Source organism: Antennarius striatus, chromosome 2, assembly GCF_040054535.1.
Source record: "Antennarius striatus isolate MH-2024 chromosome 2, ASM4005453v1, whole genome shotgun sequence".
Classification (NCBI taxonomy): domain Eukaryota; kingdom Metazoa; phylum Chordata; class Actinopteri; order Lophiiformes; family Antennariidae; genus Antennarius; species Antennarius striatus.
The window spans coordinates 3933546-3960494 of NC_090777.1; the positions used below are offsets into that span (position 1 = coordinate 3933546).

General features: G+C 50.1%; 1 protein-coding gene across 4 annotated transcripts; it reads right to left on the reverse strand.

Moving 5' to 3' along the window:
• Positions 1–13164: 13164 nt before the first annotated feature.
• On the reverse strand, positions 13165–25127 carry wu:fa11c10 (protein FAM110A). 4 transcript variants are annotated; one of them, XM_068339072.1, is made up of 3 exons: positions 24940–25127; positions 14753–14993; positions 13165–14605 (listed from the first exon to the last, which is right to left on the reverse strand). In XM_068339072.1, the coding sequence occupies exon 3, from the start codon at positions 14593–14595 to the stop codon at positions 13165–13167; it is 1431 nt and encodes a 476-aa protein (XP_068195173.1). In that variant the 5' UTR covers positions 14596–14605; positions 14753–14993; positions 24940–25127. The 4 variants fall into 4 exon arrangements, with proteins under 4 accessions (XP_068195173.1, XP_068195164.1, XP_068195156.1 ...); XM_068339063.1 differs by lacking the exon at positions 24940–25127 and adding an exon at positions 19138–19232; XM_068339055.1 differs by lacking the exon at positions 24940–25127 and adding an exon at positions 19138–19208 and having other exon boundaries at positions 14753–15059.
• Positions 25128–26949: the final 1822 nt, after the last annotated feature.

Consider the following 26949-nt stretch of genomic DNA (forward strand, 5'->3'; position numbering starts at 1 on the left):
ACCCTGAACCTAACCCTAAACCTAACCCCTAATCCTAATCCTAACCTTAACCCCTAACTCTTACTGTAACCCCTAACCCTTAGCCCTAAACCTAACCGTAACCTTAAACATAATCCTAACCCCTAACCCTAATCCTAACCCTAAATTAAAACCTAACCCTAAACCTAACCCCAACCCTTATCCTAAACCTAACATTAAACCTAATCCTAACCTCTAACCCCAATCCTAACCTGAATCCTAATCCCTAACCCTAATCCTAACCCCCAAACCTAACCCTAACCCTAACCCTAACTCTAACCCTGAAGTCTTCAGTTTTATTTGGAGACACACTGACTCCTTCCCAACAGAGCAGCACCTTCGTTTTTATGACCATTCAGTAGTTTCACTGTCGTTACACAGCAAGAAGGTTGTGGGCTCTAATCCTGACCTGAGACCTTTTTGTGTGGAGGTTGGACATTCTGTGGGTTCTCTAGCCACTGCTGTCAGGTCCCCAGACTCCCCACCTCCCCAACCCCCCAACCCAGAAATGTTTAATTCACCCACCCATGAACGAGTGACGCCCACTCATAGAACTACGACTTACAGTACATAACTATCTTAATAAACTATCATAATACTTCATTTGGGCTTCACTCCCACCCTCTAGCCTAAAGGATGTGATTCATGTCCCACTACATCCACACACAGCGGATTTAGGATCATCCCTATCAGCCAATCAGGACTGGACCTTCAGAGTTTTCCTGATTTGACCTTCATGTCTACCTTCACCTCGTTCTCCAAAGCCCTTCTCTCATGTTTATGTAAGTGTCCCTCTTGGGCTGAGAGTTGAGAATGAATAGATCAGAGCTCTGATAATTAGACAGTCCATCTTTGTTCAGTTCTTCCATGTATCCACAAACAAACTAAGAATAAATGAGGGAGTGAGCGTCAAAACCCTCAAGTCCGTCACACTGCTTTGTAGCTTTTTAAAGACGTGCGTTCATATCAAGATATACTTGTGTCCCTCTCTTTTCATGTCCTCATCCAGCAGTGGCTGAACGAAAGTCGTTGATCACAAAGTCTTTCCTTCCAGGCATCAGCGCTGAGCCAGCACGACACCTGGACACAAAGACATACTTCAGCCGGCAAGTAAATACCTGACATTAATGTCATGTCTCGACTGAAAGACAACCAGGAAGACATTTACATGTCCATCAGGAAGTATCTGTATCCAACGTGAGTCTGAGACATCAACGATCAGAGAAGACGTGAGCCTCAGTGTAGAAACTCTACACGACTACAAACTGTAGAACAGAAGAACTTAAAAAATAATAAAATCCATGGCCTGAATGAGCTGACAGCTGAGAGAAAACCAACCAGCTGCTTGGTTCTAGTCCTGGGAGCATCCAGTCAGGATCTGATGACACAACATAAGAGATATGTAGGAGATAAGGCTTGAAGGAGACGCTTCAGTAAGATGGAGGTTCATATAGAGTTCATATGTGGTTCATAGATGGTTCATAGATGGTTGTTTAGCTGTTTAACACCATACACTAGTACTACTGCAGAACACCAATGTGCTAGGTGGCGTCACATTCTGGTGTGATGCTCTTGCTGGGTTGCTCTGAGTGTGTAACGCAAGTGTGGTGAAAGGTCCCTGTTGTGTGTCTGAAGTGTGATCAGAACCAGTCTCCAGGTCAACCGGTGTGTTTGTAGTGAAATCCACCAAAGGGCAAAACGCTTCACTTTGACATGAACAAAAGCACAGAGAGGAGGAACGGGTCAGGGCAGATGATCACCTGGATGAAGGCGTCTGAGCACACCTGAAGGTTCCTGTCCGGACAGAAGAACCCAACAGGGACAGTTCCTGACCCGGTGAGACAGAGAGAGATTAGGGGTTAGAGGTTTGGGTTAGGGTTGGAGTTAGAGGTTAGGGTTAGAGATTAGAGGTTAGGGGTTAAGAGTTAGGGTTAGAGGTTTGGATTAGGGTAGGGGTTAGGGTTGGGGTTGGAGTTAGAGAAGGGGTTAGGTTTAGGTTTGGGTTAGGAGTTAGGGTTAGGGTAGGGGTCAGATTTGGGGTTAGGGTTGGGGTTAGGGTTAGGATTAGGGTTGGGGTTAGGGTAGGGATTTGGGTTAGGGTTAGGGTTAGGGTTAGGGTTAGGGTTAGGGTTAGGGTTGGGGTTAGGGTTGGGGTTGGAGTTATAGAAGGGGTTAAGGTTAGGTTTGGGTTAGGGTTAGGGTAGGTGTCGGATTTGGGGTTAGAGTTGGGGTTAGGGTTAGAGTTAGGATTGCGGTTGGGGTTAGGGTTAGAGTTCGGGTTGGGGTTAGGGTAGGGATTTGGGTTAGGGTTAGGATTGGGGTTGGGGTTAGGGATCTCTGAAACGTTCACATACTTCAGAGGCCAAAGGAACTGATGATGTTTCTGTGTTCATGTCATCCTTAAACAGTGCTAAGTGGCTCGAGTGTGTGTGAGAGACCAGTGTGTGTGTGTGTGTGTGTGTGTGTGTGTGTGTGTGTGTGTGTGTGTGTGTGTGTGTGTGTGTGTGTGTTAGAAATTATGGGTAGTGATGGGGGAGGAGACGTGGAAAGTTCCAGTATGAACACAGGGTGAGTCTCCTCCCCAATGGGGGGGGGTGATGACATCCACTGGATCAACTTTCCCACATGAAGTCATTTTAAACTCTGACAGTGAGTAAATAAATCAATCAATCAGCGGTGATCAGCTCTGACATCACCTGAGACCCTGAACCTGAACCCTGGTGGGTTCTGTGATAGAGGTGAGTGAACTGTGTGAACCCCTCCCCCACCCCCTGAGGTGCAAACACACCACAGATGTGGTGTGTGTGTGTGTGTGTGTGTGTGTGTGTGTGTGTGTGTGTGTGTGTGTGTGTGTGTGTGTGTGTGTGTGTGTGTGTGTGTGTGTGTGTGTGTGTGTGTGTGTGTGTGTGTGTGTGTGTGTACTCTTTGCTGGGGTCTGAGGACAACAGTGTTCTGAAACACCCACGGCTCACATCATTAAGACTCCACCCATGATCACCCCCCCTCCTCCTCCTTCTCTTCCTCTTCCTCTTCCTCCTCCTCCTCCTCCTCCTCCTCCTCCTCCTCCTCCTCCTCTTCCTCCTCTTCCTCCTCTTCCTGTTAGGTGTGAGGGTCTCCACCATGAATGTTTGCTGTCTTTTGTTTTGTCTTTTTCCATCTTAGAATTATAATAAACCATATAATAATGACAATAACAACAACAAAAATAACAATAATAATAAATATAATTTATCATTATCATTATCATTATCATTATCATTATCATTATCATTATCATTATCATTATCGTTATTGTTATTATTATTATTATTGGCCGTATCGCCATAGACTACACTTCATTAAGGGTAATCTTTCTACACACGACTATCAGTTAAATATTTACAGTATAGATAGATAGATAGATAGATAGATAGATAGATAGATAGATAGATAGATAGATAGATAGATAGATAGATAGATAGATAGATAGATAGATAGATAGATAGATAGATAGATAGATAGATAGATAGATAGATACTTTATTAATCCCGGAGGAAATTGTATATATCCACTGCTCAGGCATTACATAACGAATAATACTGGATAAACACCAGGAGAAAAAGAAACACTGACATCACAGGACATACCACAAGACATACACTACACTAACAGGCACATGCAGCATTAACAGGACTTATATACTAAACTATAACTAAAATATAAACAGTATAAAATTAAAATATAAACAGTATAAAATTGAATTAAAATACAAAACAGTATAAAAAGTCTTTTTAAAAACCCCATGCTGACCTCACCACCTCCCCCCCGCTCCTCCTGAGAGAGTCATTGTACCCCCTGATGGCACGGGGCACGAAGGAGGACCTCAGCCTCTCTGTGGAGGCGCTGTGTGACAGCAGTCTGCCGCTGAAGGTGCTTCTCTGCTGGGAGAAGGTGGTGTGTAGGGGGGGGGCTGGTGTTGTTCATGATAGCCTTAACTTTAGACATGGTCCTGCTCTCCAGAAGCATCTCCACAGAGTCCAGGCTCAGCCCGACCACTGAGCCTGCTCTGCGGATGAGTCTGTTCAGACGGTCCATATCTCTTTTCCTGGCCCCCCCACCCCAACACACAATGGCGTATGACAGCACACTGGAGACTACGGACTGATAGAACATGAAAAGGAGCTTAGGACAGATGTTGAAGGAGGCCAGCCTCCTTAGGAAGTACATCCTGCTCTGCCCCTTCTTGTACACACAGTTGGAGTTGAGTGACCAGTCCAGTCTGCTGTCTAGCTGCAGTCCCAGGTACTTATAGTTTTCTACCACCTCCACCTCACTGCCCTCCATGATCACTGGCTGTGGAGAGGGAGGTGCCCGCCGGAAATCCAGCACCATCTTCTTGGTCTTGGAGACGTTGAGCTGGAGCTGGTTCTGTTGGCACCACTCTACGAAGTCAGCCACCAATGCCCTGTACCCCCCCTCATCACCCTCCCGGATACATGCCACTATCGCAGTGTCATCGGAGTACTTCTGTATGTGGCATGTATCAGAGTTGTGCTTGAAGTCTGATGTGTAGAGGGTGAAGAGAATGGGGGAGAGAACGGTCCCCTGTGGCGCCCCCGTGCTGCTGGTCACCATAGAAGACAAACAGTCCCCCATACGGACGTACTGGGGTCTGTCCGTTAGGTAGTCCGTAATCCAGCTCACGAGGTAGGGGTCCACAGCCATGGAGGTCAGTTTGTCCTGCAGGAGCCGGGGCTAGATGGTGTTGAAGGCACTTGAAAAGTCAAAGAAGAGCACTCTGACGGCACAGCCCCCGGTGTCCAGGTAGGAGAGTATGCGGTGGAGGAGGTACAAGACAGCGTCATCAACCCCAACCTTGGCCTGATAGGCAAACTGGAGAGGGTCCATAGCACCCTGCACCTGTGGACGCATGAGCTCCAGGACCAGTCGCTCTAGGGTCTTCATTACGTGGGAGGTAAGAGCGACCGGTCGGTGGTCGTTGAGCTCAGTAGGGCGTCCTTTCTTGGGTACAGGGACAATGCAGGAGGTCTTCCACAGTGACGGGACCCTCCCCAGCCGCAGACTGAGGTTGAACAATTGTTGCAGGGGGTCCCCTAGTTCCGAAGCACAGGCTCGGAGGAGTCTTGGGGAGACCTTATCTGGTCCAGCCGCCTTATAGGGACGGAGCCTCCTCAGTGTTGACGTCACCAGGTCTGCAGTGATGACGGTCTCGGTCGTGGTGGGAGCAGGAGGTCGTGGTGAGGTTGGAAGTCCAGTGGTTGAGGTGGGGCCGTTGAGCTTCGCAGTTCTTGGAGTGGGCTCGGAGAAGTGGCAGGGGTGGAAGGAGAGGAAGTACAGGAGGAGGGAGCATAAGTGGAGCGGTTTGCAGGGCCGGGAGAGCCTGGGACGAGGAGCCGGGAGTGGTGGGGGAGCTGAACCGATTGAAAAAGCTGTTTAGTTCATTCCATTCCAGACCTCCCATACCTGGTTGCGCCCCAGCTGCTTCTCCAGCTTCCTCCTGTACGCTTCCTTGGCCTCCCTCAGGCAGAGTCTCACTTCCTGCTGGGCCTTCCTCATCTCCTCCTTGTTCTTGCTCCTGAACCCCCGCTTCTTCCTGTCCAGGACAGCCTTGACTTCCTTGGTTACCCATGGTTTGTTGTTGGGGTAACACCTGATTGTCCTGACAGGGGCCACAGTGTCCACACAGAAGTTCATGTAATCTGTAAAACACTGAGCTGCCCCCTCAATGTCCTCCCCATGTGAGCCCACAATAACACCCCAGTCGATGGTCTGGAAGCAGTCCCTCAGCATCTCCTCTGCTTCCGGGGACCACCTCCTGACCTGTCGTGTTGTTGCTGGCAGCCGTTTCACCAGCGGGATGTAGGTGGGCTGTAGGTACACTAGGTTGTGGTCTGATTTACCTAGTGGAGGGAGGGGGGTGGCGGTGTATGCCTCCTTAGCATTAGCGTAGAACAGATCGATGGTTCTGTTCTTCCATGTGGGACAGTCTATGCACTGGACCATTGTGGGGAGAGATGAGTCCAAGGTGACGTGGTTAAAGTCACCGGTGATAATGACGAGCGCCTCCGGGTGCCGGGTCCGAAGAGCAGAGGTGGTCCCACAGATGGTTTCTCGTGCCGCCTCAGGGTCCGCCCGTGGAGGGATGTAGACAGCGAGGACAATAACGTGTGAGAATTCACGCGCCAGGTAGTAGGGTCTGATGCTAACAGCTGTTAGCTCCAGATCGCGGTTACACAGTGTTGATTTCACCGTCACATGTCCCGGATGGCACCATCTATCATTGGTATAGATGATTAATCCACCTCCTTTCTTCTTACTGGCGGTGTTCGTGTCCCGGTCCGCTCGTACGGAGGAGAAGCCTGTTAGTCCGACGTTAGTGTCCGGCACGTCGCCAGTTAGCCACGTCTCTGAGAACACAAACAAGCTGGTCTCCCGGTAGTGCTGTTCAGTCCTGCACAGCGCCGTCAGTTCGTCGAACTTGTTCGGTAGCGAGCTCACATTCCCCATGATGACAGAGGGGACGGAGGGCTTGACTCTCCTCCGGTTAGCGGCTCTAGCCGTTAGTCTAGTCCAGGGGTCTGCAGCCTGCGGCTCCGGAGCCGCATGCGGCTCTTTAGTGCCTCCCTTGCAGCTCCCTGGACATTAATAACAAAATTAAAAAATAATACTTAACAGAAAAAAATAGATATTCTACTTCTAGCTAAAAATCTTTAAAAAATAAAACTTATTGTTGTAAATTTCCTACGCTTTATTACATTATCATAGTTATCGTGTTGTTTAAAAATTTAGTCAGGCTCCTTTTAGTACAGCTCAGATGCACTGTGTGGTCCTACGAAGTTGTTGCCCTTGCTTTAGAAAGCAGTGGTGATTGGGTGGCAGCACAGTGGGCGGTCGGTGAGTGATGTGACATGAATCCTGACCAATCGGATGAGACTCCCGGTATCTCTGGCCACCTGAGGGCAGGTCTACCCCGGTCTACTCATTGCCCTCAGCCAGAGCTCTACCACTCTGTCCTGGAGGGCTGCCAGACCGCGTCAGGTTGAGAGAGAGAGTCACAAGGATTCCACATTCTATTTAATAAAGGAAGCAGCGCTGCGGCCATTCAGCATACATATATTCATACAGATTAGACGGGAATTAAAAGTCGCGTTAATCGTGTTAGCCGTGCTAATTGCGCTAGCCACGCTAATCGTGCAGCTGTGCTAGTGAGGCTGGTCGTGTTAGCCACGCTAATTGTGCTAGCTGTGCTAGTGAGGCTGCTCGTGTTAGCCACGCTAATCGTGCTAGCTATGCTAGTGAGGCTGCTCGTGTTAGCCTCGCTAATCGTACTAGCTGCGCTAGTGAGGCTGGTCTGGTCTGGTCATGTGAATCGCTCCAGCCATGCCGGCTGCTAATTGACTGTTAATAATAGCGATGTGAATACTGTAGTTATTATCATTAATCCAGAAAAGTGTGTTCCTGTTTGGGTTTGTTCAGCCTTATTATGTGTAATATTATGTATGTATGTATGGCCTGTCTGCGGGGCAGGTTTTTCTGGTAGGGGGTGAAATCGGGACCAGAGAAGCGCCGGTGAACTACAAAACAGAGTTGTTCATGAAATTATGGTCTGTCGTGCTGCAAGTTACTGATTAAATGCCAGACATCAGCTGTTCCCTGTGTGGTGCCTGCTCTCTGACCGGAGTTACCGCTGTGGATAAGGGGGTTCCAACACACACACAGTCCCCCCCATTATATCTCCAATAGGGGATTACACGGAGGACTCATTAAAATAATGAAAACAAAACAATACAGAAAGGTAGACCTGCTTCTCTCTGCAAAGACAGTGAAGGAAAGAAGACGCAACATCACCAATCAGACAATCTAGGACATCAATTCAACTCCTGCATTATCAATTAAACGTGAGGAGTCATGTGATGTGATCGCTAGTGAACAGAGGCTGTTGTGCAGGTATGTAAACATGGAAAATAATGCATGCATGGAAAATAATGAATCTCATTATGCATTAACTATGACTAGTTAATCAATTTGATAGTAGGCTAATGTAGCTAATATAGACACTTAGAGCTTGTGTTGCCTTCATATAAAGCGTATAATTTTTTGCGGCTCCCGACAGGTTTTGATTTTAGCTTTTTTGGTTCAATTTGGCTCTTTGAACCTTTAAGGTTGCCGACCCCTGGTCTAGTCCTTTCAACGCGACCCGCTCGACATCCGCGATATCTCCGTCAGAGCTCAGCGGGGATGAGATCGCGTGTTGCTGGGTCTGCTTTGACCCTCATGGACATCAACTCCTCCCTGGAGTACACTAGCATATTGCTATACATTATCTAAATTTATGTTTAAAAAAATACACGCAGAAACATAGAAAAAAATGTAAAATTATGCATAACAAACTCGCTCTGACCAAAGGAAACTGCAGCCTGCTCGCGCATGCGCAGATGGGTTATTATTAGTATATAAACGCCATGAAGCTAAAACGAACAAACACTTTAATGGAGTTTGTTGAAAACAGTCGTTGTGTTTAACTCTGATATAACTTTAGTAGCAGCGTCCTCGTAAGGTCACGCCAACATTTGTTTCTTTTTGGTTCTGCTAGCTGGTTAGCGTCAGTTTAGATGTATTCTGTGTTAGCGGCCCCTTTAAGAAGGTGAAGTGGTTTGGAAAAGTTTGGGCACACCTGATAGTTTTCCGGATTTTCCTTTATAAATCCCTGGTTGTTTGGATCAGTAATTCCAGTTAAACACATCATATATCAGATGAACACAGTGGTGTTTGAGAAGTGAAATGAAGTTTATAGGATTTACAAAAAGAGTGCAATAATTATTTAAACAAAAGTAGGCAAGTGCATAAAATTGGGCACCCCAAGACAAAAATTACATCAATACTTAGTAGAGCCTGTTTTTGCAAAAATAACAGCCTCTAAATGCTTTCTACAGCTTCCAATGAGAGTCTCAAGAGTCTGCTGGTTGACCGTCAGCGCGTCTGATTGTCCTGTTGTTTGCCTGCTGACAGGAGTGACGAGCAGGATGGATTCAACAACACGTCGTCTGTGGAGAGACAGGAATTCTTCTCCTCGCCAGGGAGGCTTAATTACACGGCTCTTCACTGGAATGTGTTGGGCTCTGGGTCGTAAACCAAACTATTGTGCGTCAAGATGAGGGCCTGACTGCAGACACGAGGAGAAATCTGTCAGTTAGAGCTCAGATAGAGCTCAATTCGAACTCAGTTAGTGATCAGTGAGAGCACAGTTAGATCTCAGTTAGAGCTCAGTTAGAGATCAGTTACAGCTTAGTTAGACCTCAGTTTGAGGTCAGTTAGAGAGCTCGGTTAGAACTCAGTTAGAACTCACTTATGACTCACTTAGAGCTCAGTTGGAGTTCAGTAAGAGCACAGTTAGAGCTCAGTTACAGGACAGTTAGAGCTGAGTTAGAGCTCAATTCGAGCTCAGTTAGTGATCAGTGAGAGCACAGTTAGATCTCTGTTAGAGCTCGGTTACAGGTTAGTTAGAGCTCAGGTAGAGCTCCGCTAGAGCTTGGTTAGAGCTTGGTTATATCAGTTAGACCTCAGTTAGAACTCAGAGCTCCGTTAAAGATCAGTTACAGCTCAGTTATTACTTAGTTAAAGCTCAGTTAGAGCTTAGTTAGAGCTCAGCTAGAGCTCGGTTACAGCACCGTTAGAGCTCAGTTGGACATCAGTTAGAGCTCAGTAATACCTCAGTTAGAGCTCAGATGGAGCTCAGTTAGAACTCAGTAATACCTCAGTTAGAGCTCAGCTAGACCTCAGTTAGAGTTCAAATAGAGCTCAGTTAGAGCTCAGTAATACCTCAGTTAGAGTTCAAATAGAGCTCAGTTAGAGCTCAGTAATACCTCAGATAGAGCTCAGTTAGAGCTATAATAGAGCTCAGTTAGAGCTATAATAGAGCTCAGTTAGAGCTCAGTAATACCTCAGTTAGAGCTCAGATAGAGCTAAGTTAGAGCTATAATAGAGCTCAGTTAGAGCTCAGTTAGAGCTCAGTAATACCTCAGTTAGAGCTCAGTTAGAGCTCAGTAATACCTCAGTTAGAGCTCAGATAGAGCTCAGTTAGAGCTCAGTAATACCTCAGTTAGAGCTATAATAGAGCTCAGTTAGAGCTCAGATAGAGCTCAGTTAGAGCTATAATAGAGCTCAGTTAGAGCTCAGTTAGAGTTCAAATAGAGCTCAGTTAGACCTCAGTAATACCTCAGTTAGACCTCAGTTCGAGCTCAGTTAAAGCTCATGAGGAGAAGGTCAGGGTTGTGGTGGAGTTCTGTAGAGGTTAGGGTTTGACCGGCTGCACCTCCATGAACGTGGTGACTGTCTGAGCTAACGCTAGGCTAGCTAACGAGTCATCACGTCAGGTCTTCACGTGATTCACACGATGTCTTGTGATTTTTCACACAGACATGCAGTAAATCATCCAGTCAGAAGGAGCAGAAATCAAAGTGAATCTGATGTTTTACTGTCGACTCTGAACATCGTGCTTGTGGAGCGTTCAGGAAGATCTCCACCGCAGCCGCACTGAGTCAGCATAACGGGGCGGAAAACATTTTGAGGGTTGTTTTCACTCGGCTCGTCCAAGGAGCGTTGGTTTGACCTGGAAAAGAGACGGTCCTGGAAAAGAGACGGTCCTGGAAAAGAGACGGTCCTGGAAAAGAGACGGTCCTGGAAAAGAGACGGTCCTGGAAAAGAGACGGTCCTGGAAAAGAGACGGTCCTGGAAAAGAGACGGTCCTGGAAAAGAGACGGTCCTGTCCTGCTGCAGACGGCCGGGCTGCAAACACACAACCAGCGGCTGGAATCCCATCATTACGTTGGTCCTTGTTTGGCATTTCAGAATCTTTCTAGAACGCGATCATCTGGATGCCTCACATTTCTTCACACGTGTGTGTGTGTGTGTGTGTGTGTGTGTGTGTGTGTGTGTGTGTCTGGTTGGACGGACAGACAAGAGATGGACACACAAAGGAAGCTTCGTCTTGTAAAAACATGTTAGCATAACACTGACAGCGCAGTTTGTTTTCCCACGGGATATACAGGACACACACACACACACACACACACACAAACATACACACACACACTCACACACACACACACACACACACACGGATCCCATCTGCCACAGTTCTTTAATCAGCTTATCACTCCCCACGCTGCTGTTCAGTGGAACGAGATCAAGCTCTGACGTACATCATTAAAACAACACACACACACGCACACACACACACGCCAATAATACAGACTTGTGCGTCTGTTTGTGTTGTGTGTGTGTGTGTGTGTGTGTGTGTGTGTACATGTGGACATATGGTGGTGCTCTGTGGGGCAGTGAGGACGACTCAGGTGGTTGTTGGTTCATTTCCCCCCCCGTCCTCTGGGAGCCTGCAGCGGGACGAGACCTCTAACCCCCCTGGGACACGTGTTCCTGTGTGAAGCTTAAGAATTCAGTGGGTTGTTGTTGTTCTTTTTGGGGGGGGGGGGGTCCCGGCGGAGGGGGAGGGGGGCAGCAGAGTCCAGGCTGTGTTACATAACAGTGACGCTGGTGTAGGACAACAGGGGGCCATCCTACGAGGGAAGGATGTAGGTTCTATGAGACCCCTGGAGACGAGGATGACAGCTGGTTCAAGGAGCTCAGCTCCTCCATCAGCTCCTCCATCAGCTCCTCCATCAGCTCCTCCACCAGCTCCTCCATCAGCTCCTCCATCAGCTCCTCCACCAGCTCCATCAGCTCCTCCATCAGCTCCTCCACCAGCTCTGAACCTAGACCACGCTGGCGGCGCTTCAGAACTGGTTTCTTCCCGTCTTCTACAGGAACCGGGTCAGACCGGCACAGACCCCCATCGGTCAGGACCGGTAGGATGTTACAGGATGTTGTTGGTTTGATCCGTCGGTCGTATGTCATCCAGCGGTTGACAGTCTGACCCGTTCACCACCCGTGGACCAGAACACCCGTCCATCACAACCAGGATCTGGATCCTGCAGGATGTGAAGGAACTTCCTCCATAACAGGAAACCAGCAGATAACAGGAGGTCATCAGACATCAACAGACAATAAACAACCTTTATTCACACATTAATCATCAACATCCCTGTAAATAGAACTATTGATCTGTGGGTCTCCATTCAGAGTGGTGCAGGACTGAGGGATGATGGGAAATCAGCGTTTGGATGAGCAGCAGAATGAAGGAGCAGCAGGAAGATGTTTGTGTCAGGTCTTTATTGAGCGTTCGGGAATCACCATGGAAACAGTTTGGCTAACAGGACTCTTTGGACCCGGTCCAGAACGGCCGGCGCTCACGCTGTACCAGCAACTCGCCGCTTCCTGCTTCAAACAGGAAGTGGAGCAGCTACACCTGTGTCTCCAGGTGACCCCGCTCCTGCTTCTATTGCAGTCAGACGTGATCAGATTGCACTTCAGAGCGACGTTTGGGTTCTGGTCAGAGGTGTCCACAATTAAAAAATACATTAAGATCCGGTTTCTTATAAATATTGGTCCGTTTTTTATTGGTAGATCTACCTGAGACACCCTCAGAACCGCGTTCTCATCCGTTAGCATCCTCTCTTTCTCACGCTACACGTGCTACTGGTGACGTCAGCCCTCATCATGTGACTCCATCTCTCATCCATACGTGGTAAACGCAACAAACAGGTGCGGGGGCTAGCGTAGCACTAGCGCAGCGTCATTCTGAGCGGGAGCTCGTGATGCGAACCCAACGGTAAGAGCGCTAGCGCTCTTATAACAACTTTATAACAACTTTATAACAACTTTATAACAACTTTATAACAACAGTCCTGGAGCCACAGTTTCTTTTACAAGTGGAAGCGTTTCACATTTCACAGTATCAACGTGTCGTCTTCATGGTTCACTAGCAAAAACACACACACACACACACACACACACACACACACACACACACACACACACACACACACACACACTCACACACACACTGTGAGTACCTTCCGGTTGCACATCCTCATCAGTCTCTTATTGCTTTGTAACGTCCGCTGCGCTGTCAGGGGGGCAGTCCTGACTTGCCCCCCCCGACACCCACAGGCTGATCGTCTTATCGTTAAGGCAGCTCAGGACGAAGCTCCGCCCCCTAGCGGCTCCTCCTAGCTCCCGCCCCCTCAGCGGCTACACGTTGGAGACGGCGCCGTTGGCGTCGCGCGCCTGGCGGATGCCGTAGAGCCACTTGATGACGCGGGCGTTCCTCTCGATGACGGAGATGCCGTACGGCACGCGGTCGCCGCCGGCGGCGCCCGGCTCGTCCTCGCCACGGTCGCCGCCGCCGTCGTCGTCGTCGTCGTCCCCCCGCCCCCGCCCCCGCTCGGCCTCGGAGCTGGGCGTGCTGACGCTGCGGAGCTTGGACACGGACACGATGTCGGAGTTGGCGCGGGTGAAGCGCTCCACGCCCCCCAGCCCCTCCACCTCCTCGGGGGCCAGCCCGCAGTAGTTGAAGAAGCGCTCCATGTCCGCCGTGGCGCGCGAGTAGCGGTCGCTCAGGTCCGACTTGGAGCGGTGCAGGGAGGGGTGCTTCCGGCCCGACCCCTTGGAGCTGGCGTTGGATATCCGGGTGAAAGCTGGGGAGGCCGGGGGGAGGACGCCACCGCGGACCAGCATGGGACTGGGGGGTACGTACGCAGGAGGGGCGGGAGCGTTGAGCTGTGGGTGTGGCTGTTTTGGAGGTGGTTGGGGAGGCGGGGCTTGGGGGTGTGCGACCTGGCCTTGGGCGGTCTGTCGGGGCCGGGGGCGGGGCTGCAGCGGGTTCCTCCGGGGGGTCCTGACCTCCGTCTGGGGTCGGACGTCCACCCGGCGCACCGTCACCGAGTTGGGGGAGCCGTACGGCGCCGGGGCGCCGGCACGGGGGGCTCTTGCCGGGACTGGAGGGGGCCGGCGGGTCATGTCACCCCCCGGGGCGTGGAGGTGGTTGTGGGGTGGGGACGAGGCGGAGGAGGAGGTGGAGGACGAGGGGGCGGCGCCGCGGGTCGGCGGGGGGAGGTGGTCGCCGTGGCGCGCTCGTTGCCCCGAGAGGCTGCTGCTGATGCTCTTGGCCCCCGAGGAGGGGGACGATGAGGAGGGGGAGGTGGAAGAGGAGGACCCGGATCCGGGCCCCTGGGCTCCTAACCTCCGGGAGCCGGCCCCCGGCCCCTGGGGGCCGTCACGCACGTCGTTGATCAGGTTGTTCAGGACGTCCAGGTTCAGCGTCGGACCCCTCCTCCCCCCCGGCCCTTCCCTCGCTCCCCCGTTCTCCACGTCCGACGGGCCCCGGGGGGCCTTGCGGGCCGGGGGGGTGCTGATCTGGAACATCACCCCCGCTGGAACCAGGGGCTTGCGGATGATGGGGGCCTTGATGGGGGCCTGGCGGGTGAGCGCCACCTGCTGGCTCTTCACGTATTTGGCCTTGTCGGCCTCCAGGCGCTCGACGGCGCTCGGCTTACGGGCCCCCGCCTCGGCCGGGCGGCGGAAGTAGTCGGGCCCCTTGTTCAGGATCCTGAAGGGCATGGCGGATGTAAAAGATGCCCCCCCCAGACGGGCGTCCGCCGGGTGCAGGGTCTCCACCGGCATCCTGGGGGCGCTGTCGGGAAGAAGAACGCAGTGAGAACCCCAGCAGAGAACTCTGACCCGGTCCGGCCACGGGGTCAGGGGACACCCCCCCCCAGAGCACCACATGTCCTCTAAGCTGCAGAAAAGAGCTCTTTTGTCCCCCTGCCCCCCCCCTTACCCGTCCTCTGCTCCCTCTCTCCGTCGCCTCTCGGGCTCCTTTATCCTTTCTTCTGCCGGTGCCGGCTCGGTGAAAGGCTTCTGGCGGGGTGGGGGTCAGTCGGGGTCACATTCCACACATCGGGGCCCAGCCGGACCCCCCCACCCTGTTGGTTCAGCGGTGACCCAGAAGTGGGTCAGCGGTCAGCTGACGGGATCCCGATCCAAACGCTCCTTCGGGTCAGCCGGACACCCCCGCGGTCCTGGGGAGGAGAACGAGTCCACGGAGGTTAGCGAGGGTGAGGGGGGGGGGCGGGTGACTCCTCCTCCTGATGGTTAACAAAAGCATTCACACACGTTACACACACACACACACACACACCGCCACACACACGTCCGTCCGACGGGCGCTGAACACTAACGCACGGCAGACGGGACGGGCTTTAATACGGGGATAGGCTCCGCCCACCGGCCAATCAGACGGCAGGCTGGGAGATTCAGTAAGGCACAGGGGGCGGGGCAGGAGGCGGGAGGCGTGCTCCTATTGGTCCACCTCGGAAGGGAATCTGACCAATTGGACCCCTCCCCCTCCGACTACAACAAAACACCGAAGACGGGTCCATTCAAATGAAAATACTTTGAAAGGGAGGGGGGGGGGCTGGGGGGGGGTGAGAGTGGGGGAGGAGAAGGGGGAGGGGGAGAGGGGGGGGGAGGGAGGGGGGAGAGGGAGGGGGGAGAGGGAGGGGGGAGAGGGAGGGGGGGAACAACCGACAAAACAGATGCAACTTTTTCATGGACTTGCATCAAACTCAGGGGGGATGAAGACCTCTCTTCTTCCTCGTGTGTGTGTGTGTGTGTGTGTGTGTGTGTGTGTGTGTGTGTGTGTGTGTGTGTGTGTGTGTGTGTGTGTGTGTGTGTGTGTGTGTGTGTGTGTGTGTGTGTGTGCGTGTGTGTGTGTGTGTGTGTCGGCCTGAACGTCATTTCATTTGAATTTTAACCCTTTGGCTGCTGTTTGAATGTCGACATGTTCTCCTGTTGGGTTCCTCTCAGAACGCATCTTCATCACCAACATCACCCCCCGCCCCCCCAGTTTTCCTCACCTCCAACATCCTGGATCCATCCACACAGTTTAATGAGTCTTTTCATAGCCCCCCCCCCCCCCCCCCCACCTTTCATCCCTGAGCTGAAGAACTGGAGAGTAAAGAAAGCGAAAGTAAGCATGACAGCTGAGATTCAGAACACACACACACACACGCACACGCGCACACACACACACACACACACACACACACACACGCACACTCACACACACACACACAGACACACACACACGCACGAGAGAACGTCTGAACATGTTACATGTGAACATGTACCATGTTCACATGTAATATGAACGTCTGAGGGAACGTCGGAAGGAACGTCTGAGGGAACATCTGAGGGAATGTCTGAGGGAACATCTGAGGGAACGTCTGAGGGAACATCTGAGGGAACGTCTGAGGGAACATCTGAGGGAACGTCTGAGGGAACATCTGAGGGAACGTCTGAGGGAACATCTGAGGGAACGTCTGAGGGGAACATCTTAGGGAACATCTGAGGGGAACATCTGAGGGAACGTCTGAGGGAACGTCTGAGGGAACGTCTGAGGGACGTTGGAGGAGGACGGTTACATTCCGGTTGTCCAGCAGAGGGCATCAATGTTGGCTTCACACAAAGAAACGATCAGTCTGTCAACATGTGGAGACCTGCTGATGAGAGGCTCCATCACTGACGCGGGTTCTCTTGTACCATTGGTTCTCTTGTACCATTGGTTCTCTTGTACCATTGGTTCTCTTGTACCATTGGTTCTCTTGTACCATTGGTTCTCTTGTACCATTGGTTCTCTTGTACCATTGGTTCTCTTGTACCATTGGTTCTCTTGTACCATTGGTTCTCTTGTACCATTGGTTCTCTTGTACCATTGGTTCTCTTGTACCATTGGTTCTCTTGTACCATTGGTTCTCTTGTACCATTGGTTCTCTTGTACCATTGGTTCTCTGGTACCATAGGCTAACCTCAAACCTTCCACCGTATATTCTCCTGTTACTTTTGGGGTGCATAAACGTCGTGTTGGGATGCACACATTTTGAAGCGCATCCCAGGGACGCACTACCTTCTGCAGGTAAGATGACCTCTGAACACGAGGCAGACATGGAGCTCCTTCATGTCCTCAGACCATCTGACTGAGGACTCCTTCACCTCCACTGAGGGGAGGGGTCATCAGGGGTTCCTCTCAAGCAGGAAGCAACAACACGCTCAACAGGAAGTCTGTCGTAAACACGACCAGCAGGGTGTGTGCCTCTGACCAGGAGGGGGCGTGTCTCCGTCTCTGTCTGGACCCTCAGACTGGACTTAGACAGCGACAAATGTTGGGGGGTCGGGGGTTTGATACCCAGCGGGGTAGAGGCTGACAACACAACAAGTTGTGGAGCATCTTGCGTTACTTTCGCACTTCGAACATGTGAACATGTTCACATACGTAATTTGTAACATGTTCCCATGTAATATGTAACATGTGAAAATGTGAACATACAGTATGTAACATGTGAAAATGTAACATGTAACATGTGAACATGTAATATGTAACATGTGAAAATGTGAACATATGTAACATGTGAACATGTAACATGTGAGCATGTAATATTTAACGTAGTATGTATCCTGTGAACATGTGACGTGTGAACATGTAACATGTTAACATGTGAACATGAAATATTTAACATGGGAATATGTAACATGTGAACATGTAATACGTAACATGTGAACATGAAATATGTAACATGTAACATATGAACAAGTAATATTTAACATGGGAATATGTAACATGTCAACATGTAACATGAACATGTAACATGTGAACATGTAACATATTCACATGTTACATGTGAACATTAAATACGTAACATGTAACACGTCCTGTCGTCAGTGATGGAGTGCCGCTGCTGAAGGCTGCCCCCTCCATGCTGGGGCTGGAACACAACACGTCCTGTCAGAGGACGACTCAGCTTCAGGCCTCAGGTCAGTTAAAGAGGAGGTCAAAGGTCATCTAATGTCCCCTGAAGGTTGATTGAGGGAGTTCCACTCAGCGAATGAAGACAGAGAGGACTGCCCCGCCCCCCTGGGATTGGACCCGTAACCCTCTGGCTCCAGTGGACGTACTGTCACCTGGACACGCTCCGGCCCCCGTGAACCCCACCTCTGACACGCATGACTGAAGCGTCTGAGCAGGACGTTACACAACCCGTCTGTCCACGAACATCCAGACAGTTGTTACAGCGTCTCACTCCATCACCATCATCATCATCATCATCACCACCATCATCATCATCATCATCACCACCATCACCACCACCATCATCATCACCATCATCATCATCACCATCATCATCACCATCATCATCATCACCACACAGTCTTCTTCACTGCCTGCGTGGGCTGCCCTCCACCTCAGCCCCCCTCCCCCACGTCTGCTCATCTGGTCAGCGGCCCAGGATATAAACCCATCCCGGGATCACCCCCCCCCCCCGATGCGAGTTAGATCCCAAACTGACAAAGCTTCACGTCACTCCAGGCCCCCAGAGAACCCCCTGATCCAGATGTCCCCCCTCCTCTCTCCTCTGGTGTGACATCCAGCATCTGATTGGAGGAAACGGGTTCAAACTGATCATCCTGACGCCCATGTTTGGTCGGGGGTCACACACACACACACACACACACACACACACACACACACACACGCAAACACGTGCTACAAGAATAGAGCCTGAAGGTAAAGCAGTCAGGAGAAGGAAAATCCCCACGCCCCCCCCCCAGCGATGAAAACATTCCAAAGACAAGCCGGTAAGGACGCAGTCACACCCCCCCCCCTACACACACACACACACAGTTAACCCTATACAGTCTTTATACCTCTCCTCTCCTTCTGAAAGTCCAAAGAGCAGCCATGAAAACGTGACCCCCCCCGGCCCGCCCCCCAGCCCAGACTGAAGAGCCTGATAAGCCGGTGAAAGCATCAGATCTGTGTTCGCTATCAGAGCTGAGATAGAACCCCCACAGACCGGATCACTGCTGGGGATGGAATGTCAACACGGGACCCCCCCTCACACCCGCTGCGGGGGGGGGGCATGAAAACAGTCCTGGGGCAGACCCACTGCCAAACGGTCCAATCACAACCAGTATTTATAGATGTGGCATTCCGTGTGAGGGGCAAGTCTTTTCCCAGAATGCATTTCACCTGCTGGGCGTCACAAACCACAACCAATACGACTGACATCCGACTGACATCTGACTTACAACCGACATACAACTGACTTACAACCCAGGTACGAACCCGCTGTGACCGATCCACGCGGGGGGGGGGGGTTCACTCACGTGATCCAGCAGGTCGAGCCTCAGACGTCCAACCAGAAGACAGGGAAGTGAAAGCAGCGCGGCGACGCTCAGCGGTGTCCACACGGGCTCTGAGCCCACGTCAGTCTGCTCCTGTTTTCATACCGCCCCCCCCCCTGCCCCGCCTCCTCCACAGAGGAAGGCTCCACCCCCTCTGCCTGGAAGCAGGAAGAGAGCTGGAGAAACAGGAAGCCGGAGCTTTTCCTCGCAGTCACATGACCTCCCCGACACTCTCCTGTCTTTCTTCACGTGTGTGATTTCCCCTGCTGCTGATGACGACCCCACGGAAACACGGAAACGATGACTCATTGATTCTGACGCGCAAAAAGTAGTGAGAGAATCAGTGATCAACAAAAAACCCGAGATGTGATCAGAGCGGTTTGAGTCAGGATTCAGTCAGAAATGTAAAAACTACCAGCTGCTGGCAGTAAACCTGACCTTCGCTTTTTAACATTTTAACCTTCGAATTAACAAGAATGTTAATTTACCAAATAAATAAAAGTCCAGTATAGAAAACCAGTAAAAATACAAATGTTGGCATATATATATACATATATACATATATATACATATATATATACACATATATACATCACGTTTGAAATGGTGATGTCACGTTTAATCTCAGTCAGTCAGTCATCTTCAGATTACCACCGCTGTATCCGCCGCAGCGGGTCACGGGGAGCTGGAGCCTATCCCGGCGGCATAGGGCGTGAGGCGGGGGACACTCCGGGCACGACGCCAGTGCCCGGAGTGCACATACAACCATGCACACATACACCTACGGGCAATTTGGACCGGCCAATCAACCTGAAGCGCGTGCTTTTGGAGGTGGGAGGAAGCCGGAGAACCCGGAGAGAACCCACGCAGACACGCAGGCACAGAGCGGGACTCGAACCCGGGTCCGCCGTGTTGTGAGGCGGCAGCGCTAACCACTGCGCCACAGTGCCACCCCTTTCAATTTCACTTGACTGAAATTACTTCCTACACATAGCAAACAGAACTTTCTACAGTATTTGGATGGATTCTTCTGAGGAACTAAACGTATTCCAGTCTGTCGGGAACTGGGACCTGGCAGCCGGTAATGAAGTAAAAAAGAATGTCATTAAGAGGAAGGAGTGGTCGAGGATATCCTGTCATTACAGGCCCTGAAAACAGTCCTCAGAGACTCCCTCAGAAAAATAAAAGAGTGTTTATGTGTTTCTATAAAGGATGACCTTTCCCAGATGATGCAATAATATTCATCAGCACAGTCTTTGTTGCGTTGCCACATGTAGATTACTGAGTTGCCTCCAAACACTCGTACGCCGGTGCTTATTTAAAGGAGTCAGGAGGGCGGGGTGCGCAAAACAAGCGTCCCTGTGGTGCACACACTAAAATACATGCACACAAACCCACTGAGATGGCCTCTGCCTGCTTGCAGTGGTCCGACTGTCTGGGCAGGGGGGGTCTCTAACTGGGGGTTGGGGGGGTGAGGAAGTCAAAAACACAGCAGGAGTTGACAGGAAGGAGATACATTTCAGCTGGCTCAACAAATTCCAACACCTCTACCTCTCCTCCACTTCCCTCCATCAGTCCCTCAGAGGACTGGCTGATCATCACAGTTCACAGCGTAGAATTCACCTCCTCTTGGATCAACCACCTCCTCGGGGATCAATCACTCCCCTGGATCAATCACCACCTCCTGGATCAATCACCTCCTCTTGGATCAATCACCTCCTTCTGGATCAATCGCCCCCACCAGGATCAATCACCTCTGTCTGAATCAATCACTTCCTCCTAGATCAATCCACATCAACTTGAATCAACCTACCTCTACCTGAATCAATCCACCTGGATCAACCCACCTCCACCTGGATCAATCCTCCGGATCAATCACCTCCACCTGTATCAATCCTCCTTGATCAATCACCTCCACTTGGATGAATCGACATTCACTTGAATCAACCCACCTCTACCTGATTCAATGCTCCTGGATCAATCACTTTCTCTTGGATTAATCCTCCTGGATCAATCACATTCACCTGGACCAATCCACCTCCACCTGGATCAGTTACATCTTCCTGGACCAACCTTCCTCCTTCTGGATCAATCCCCCTGGATCAATCCACCTCCTCCTGGATCAATCACTTCCACCTGGATCAACCCACATTCACTTCAATTCAACCTAAGCCTACCTGGTTTAATACTCCTGGATCAATCACCTCCTTCTGGATCAATCATCTCCTTCTGTATCAATCACCTCCACCTAGATCAATCACATCCTCCTAGAGCAATCCACATCTACTTGAATCTACCTACCGCTACCTGAATCAAATCTACCTGGATCAACCCTCCTGCAGCAATCACCTCCACCTGGATCAATCAGCTCCTTCTGTATCAATCACCTCCACCTGGATCAATCACATCCTTCTGGACCAACCCTCCCCGTGGATCATTCCTCCTGGATCAATCACATCCTCCTGGATCAATCCTCCTGGATCAATCACCTCCTCACCTCCAGTCTTTCTTCATGTCCTCTTTTCAACTCGTTCCTGGTCTCCAGCTCACACACATGATCTCCACGCAGCCTTGGCCTCCTGCTTGAGAAGCTCCTCTGGAGACACCCATCAGGACAATGACGAGTCTATTCCAGTCCCCCGCTGGATGTTTACTTAACACCATGGGTTCTATTCCTGTTCTCCTGTTTGATCCAGAGGTCCTCAGTGATCGTTGGAGGGAGGGTTTGATCACAGACCAGAGTCACGAGCTCCATCACTCGGTTTGCTCACACACTCCAAGAACGCAGGAACGCTGCAGGCCGACGGCTCACATGACACTCGTGTTCTCCTCAGAAGAACCGCCTACAGACGGCTGCTGCAGGGTCAGACCTACACCAACATGGATCAAACCCTTCCCTCCAGACCTACACCAACATGGATCAAACCCTTCCCTCCAGACCTACACCAACATGGATCAAACCCTTCCCTCCACCAGCCTGGGGTGCCAGACGGCTGCTGACCCGTTCAGAGTGGGTTCACATCCCTACCTCCACTGAAGACCACCGCAGTAATATGTTAGCAGGTCAGACGGTTAGCAGCACGTTAGCAGGTCAGACGGTTAGCAGCATGTTAGCAGGTCAGATGGTTAGCAGCATGTTAGCAGGTCAGACGGTTAGCAGCATGTTAGCAGGTCAGACGGTTAGCAGCATGTTAGCAGGTCAGACGGTTAGCAGCATGTTAGCAGGTCAGACAGTTAGTAGCATGTTAGCAGGTCAGACGGTTAGCAGCATGTTAGCAAGTCAGACAGTTAGTAGCATGTTAGCAAGTCAGATGGTTAGTAGCATGTTAGCAAGTCAAACAGTTAGTAGCATGTTAGCAGGTCAGACGGTTAGTAGCATGTTAGCAGGTCAGATGGAAGTAGCATGTTAGCAAGTCAAACGGTTAGTAGCATGTTAGCAGGTCAGACGGTCAGTAGCATGTTAGCAGGTCAGATGGAAGTAGCATGTTAGCAAGTCAAACGGTTAGTAGCATGTTAGCAGGTCAGACAGTCAGTAGCATGTTAGCAGGTCAGAGTCTGTCACACAGACAGGTTCTAGCTGACTAGGTCAGGAGGCGCAGCGTGAAGGGGGCGGGGCAGATAATGGTTAACCAGAGGATGGCTGATAAACAGCCGGCGGTGCTGACGACAGGCAAAGGTCAGAGGTCAAAGGTAAGAGAGGAAGACAAGGGTCTGAAGGACGTCATCTGTTGTTTGTGTGGAGCAGAACCTCCAAAAATACACTAGCATACACAGAGTGTGTGTGTGTGTGTGTGTGTGTGTGTGTGTGTGCGTGCGTGCGTGCGTGCGTGCGTGCGTGCGTGTGTGTGTCTCTCTATGACACCTGGTGGATCATGTGAGCCAACCCAAACTATGAGCACCATCTTTAGCCACACCTCTACCAATCTGTATCGATCACCATGGATTGATTGATCTGAAGTTGGGTTCTTCTGGGTTCTTCTGGGTCCTCCTGGGTTCTCCTCCCAGCTGAACCACCACAGTCTTGTCTCGGAGGTCGTCATCCGTTAGCACGTGAGCCATGAGCCCATGACCTCCTGACTTCACTGCTGTGCCAGAACAAATGTCACACTGACCCCATTCCTCAGGGAGGGCCCCGCCCTGACTGTCAGCGCCCAGAGGCCCTAGACGGACAGGAGCTCTGGTCACATGACACCCCAACAGCAGTGAGCTCTTCAACGTTTGACTTACATGCTCCGCCTACTGGGGGGCGTGTCGACCAGCAGGATGGTCCACAGCAGAGGTTCCTCCTCAAACCGGTCCTCTCCTCCGCACCGCGTCACGCGTGACACACGGGATCTATGTCCAGGGAACGCACCACGTGTTGGTGGATGGATACAACATCTCCTTCCTGTTGGTGTAGTTCTACTGTATTACTATGTCAGGTTCTACTGCATTGTTATCTCAGGTTCTACTGTATTATTAAAGAGGTTCTACTGTATTATTATTGAGGTTCTACATAGTTCCTGCATGAAGCCTTCACTGCAGCTTCTCTGTATTAATATCAGACATATTTAGAACAGAGATCCCGGCAGCTCATTGTGGCTCAGAACATAATGAGCAAACATCTCCATGAACATCTCCACTGATGACCCTTCCAGTGGACTTCAGCCTCTCTGCAGTTCAGCTGCCTCCAGACATCAAAGCCTCGCTCCTGGCTGGACGTTCTCCACGTCTGAATGAAGTCCCAGCTGATGATGACGAAGACAGATGTGGAGAACTCTTCTGCACCGCAGATGGACCACGAGCAGAAGCTCCGTATTTAGCATTTAAAAACAGCTGTCCAGCGTCGTCTGCTTCCATGTTTGGCCCCTGAGGGCCCAGAACCTCCAACCCACTGCTGGTCTGACTACAGGAAACACATTCCTGACCTGGGAATGATTAACAAGGACCAGCACAAGGAGGTGTTTGTCTCTGGGGAACCGGGTGAACGGCTGTGGTGAGAACCAACCACGTGTTCACCATCAGATCACTAGACAACACGCCAGCGACACGTCACGTATGATTTCACACCTCAGACGATGGAACATCATGAGGAACGTGTGTGGAACCACGAAGAAGAACCAAACTGAACGCTGCATCCTCACGCAGATCACGTTTACCATTAACACGTGAACCGGTTAACACATTCACCATTAACACGTGAACCGGTTAACACATTCACCATTAACACGTTAACACATTCACCATTAACACGTTAACACATTCACCATTAACACGTGAACTGGTTAACACATTCACCATTAACACGTTAACCGGTTAACACATTCACCATTAACACGTTAACCGGTTAACACATTCACCATTAACACGTGAACCGGTTAACACATTCACCATTAACACGTTAACACATTCACCATTAACACGTTAACACATTCACCATTAACACGTTAACCGGTTAACACATTCACCATTAACACGTTAACCGGTTAACACATTCACCATTAACACGTTAACCGGTTAACACATTCACCATTAACACGTGAACACGTTAATGAACCCAGAAGAGCACGGACACCTCATCAGGACACCTCCAGGTGTCAGCTTCTCCTGGGGGGGTGGACAGAAGAACAATCACACTTGACCTTTGACCTTCCACCTCTGCCCACCCCCCCACTGGGACCCCCCCCCCCCACTCTGCTGTAGGCGGTCAGCTGATCTCTCCACCTCTACCGTTAAACCTTTACCGATCCGGTTTCCGGTCCGGACGGACTCCGGTGACCCCGGGTCGGCTCCGGAGCTACTCACCGTGTGCGGGACTCGAACCGGACCGTGTTCCGTTCACACCGGTGATGGGATCGGGATGACCGGTGGACCAGCCGCTCCGGTTTAACGGCAGCGCGGCGGAAACCAACACCGGACCGGAGCCGTTTCCAACCGGACTGCCCTCCCGGTCCGCCCGGGGAGCACCCGGCGGGGTGTGAACGCGGTGATTCCGGTTCGGTGTCGGTTCCGGTTCAGACGTGCCAGTTTAATACCGGCTGGATTCTCCTGACGTCACGTGTGACCGGACCCCCCAGGTTCGAACACCCCCACAGGGATCCGGTGCTTGGTACGGTCGGCCCGGCCCTCATTGGTCAGCCCGACGCGTTTCAAAGGTTTGAAAGAGCTGCCTGCTTGTTACCATGGTAACCGCCTCATCTCGCGAGACAGGAAGTAGGGAAGGCGTTTGAAAACACCGGAACCGTTACGGTCGTCTTCTTCCGTTGGTTTAGTCCTCAACTTTAAACCGTTCCGTCGCCATGGTTACGGCGATAATTATTATTGGCTGTTGTCATAGAAATCCTCCGGAAGTAACAAGCCCGATTGAGTTGATGTAATATATTATATATAAATTATATATTATATATGTATTAACAAATATATTATATTATATTATATTTTATTTTATTTTATTTTATTTTATTTTATTTTATTATATTATATTATATTATATTATATTATATTATATTATATTATATTATATTATATTTTATTGTATATATTATATTTTATTTTATTATATTATATTATATTATATTATATTATATTATATTATATTATATTATATTATATTTTATTGTATTATATTATATTATATTATATTATATTATATTATATTGTATTATATTATATTATATTATATTATATCATATTATATTATATTATATTATATTATATTATATTATATTATATTATATTATATTATATTGTATTGTATTAACAGAAAATAAAACGACATTCAATTTCAGAATAATAAGAGATCTTCTTGATAGGATTGGGCTCAGAAGCGACAGATTCAGAACCAATGGGTCCAGAATATTTAATAGAACAACAGACAGATAACAGATAAAAGTAAACACCTAATCAATCATTAATATATCGTACAAACAGGATTTAAAATAACCTCTTTGATTTCCTATTAAATTTGTTTATTATTGTTGGTATGAAATCACTGGGAGAAGACAGAAACACACAGTCGATACAGAACATTAGAACTTGTTGTGGGGGGGACGGCCCGGCCCCCACCTCCTCTTCCTCCTCCTCATTCCTGTCCATCTTCTAGGGAATTTAGCAGAAAGCCTGTTGTAAACATAGCTGCTTCCTTTCTTATGTAAGATAGTGAGTGCCCCCCTCCCTCCCACAAGGAGCACATGCCCCCCCCCTGTCTGATGATCAGTTGAAACCAGCCCCACCTGTGCTGATTTCCAGGCACAGAGGAGGAAACCGTTGATGGGCTCCGACTCTGACCCCCAGCCGACCTGCTGGGCTTCAGACGGGAGGAAATCATTCAGGGGCCCCTGGAGGAGAGAACGCCATCGTGTGGGGGTGTTATTGTTCACATGGGGGGGGGGGGGGGGCACATACAGTAAAACACGAGCAGGACGTTTACGGTGTGTGTGTGTGTGTGTGTGTGTGTGTGTGTGTGTGTGTGTGTGTGTGTGTGTGTGTGTGTGTGTGTGTGTGTGTGTGTCTGGTCATGATGAGTGTCCTAAAGTCACAGGACGCCTCGGATTCCTGAGCAGTGAAGCTTTTAAATACTGGGGGTGGGGGCGGGGGGACGTTAGTCCAGACAAACGAATGCTAACACACACACACACACACACACACACACACACACACACACACACACACACACACACACACACACACACCATATTTACCATCACCTAGCATGTTAGCTCAAGGAGGTGGTACTGAAATAAAACACAGTTTTGAACCAATAAATGAAGACTTTAAATTTATATTTTATGAGAATATTTTACTCCACCTTGGAAT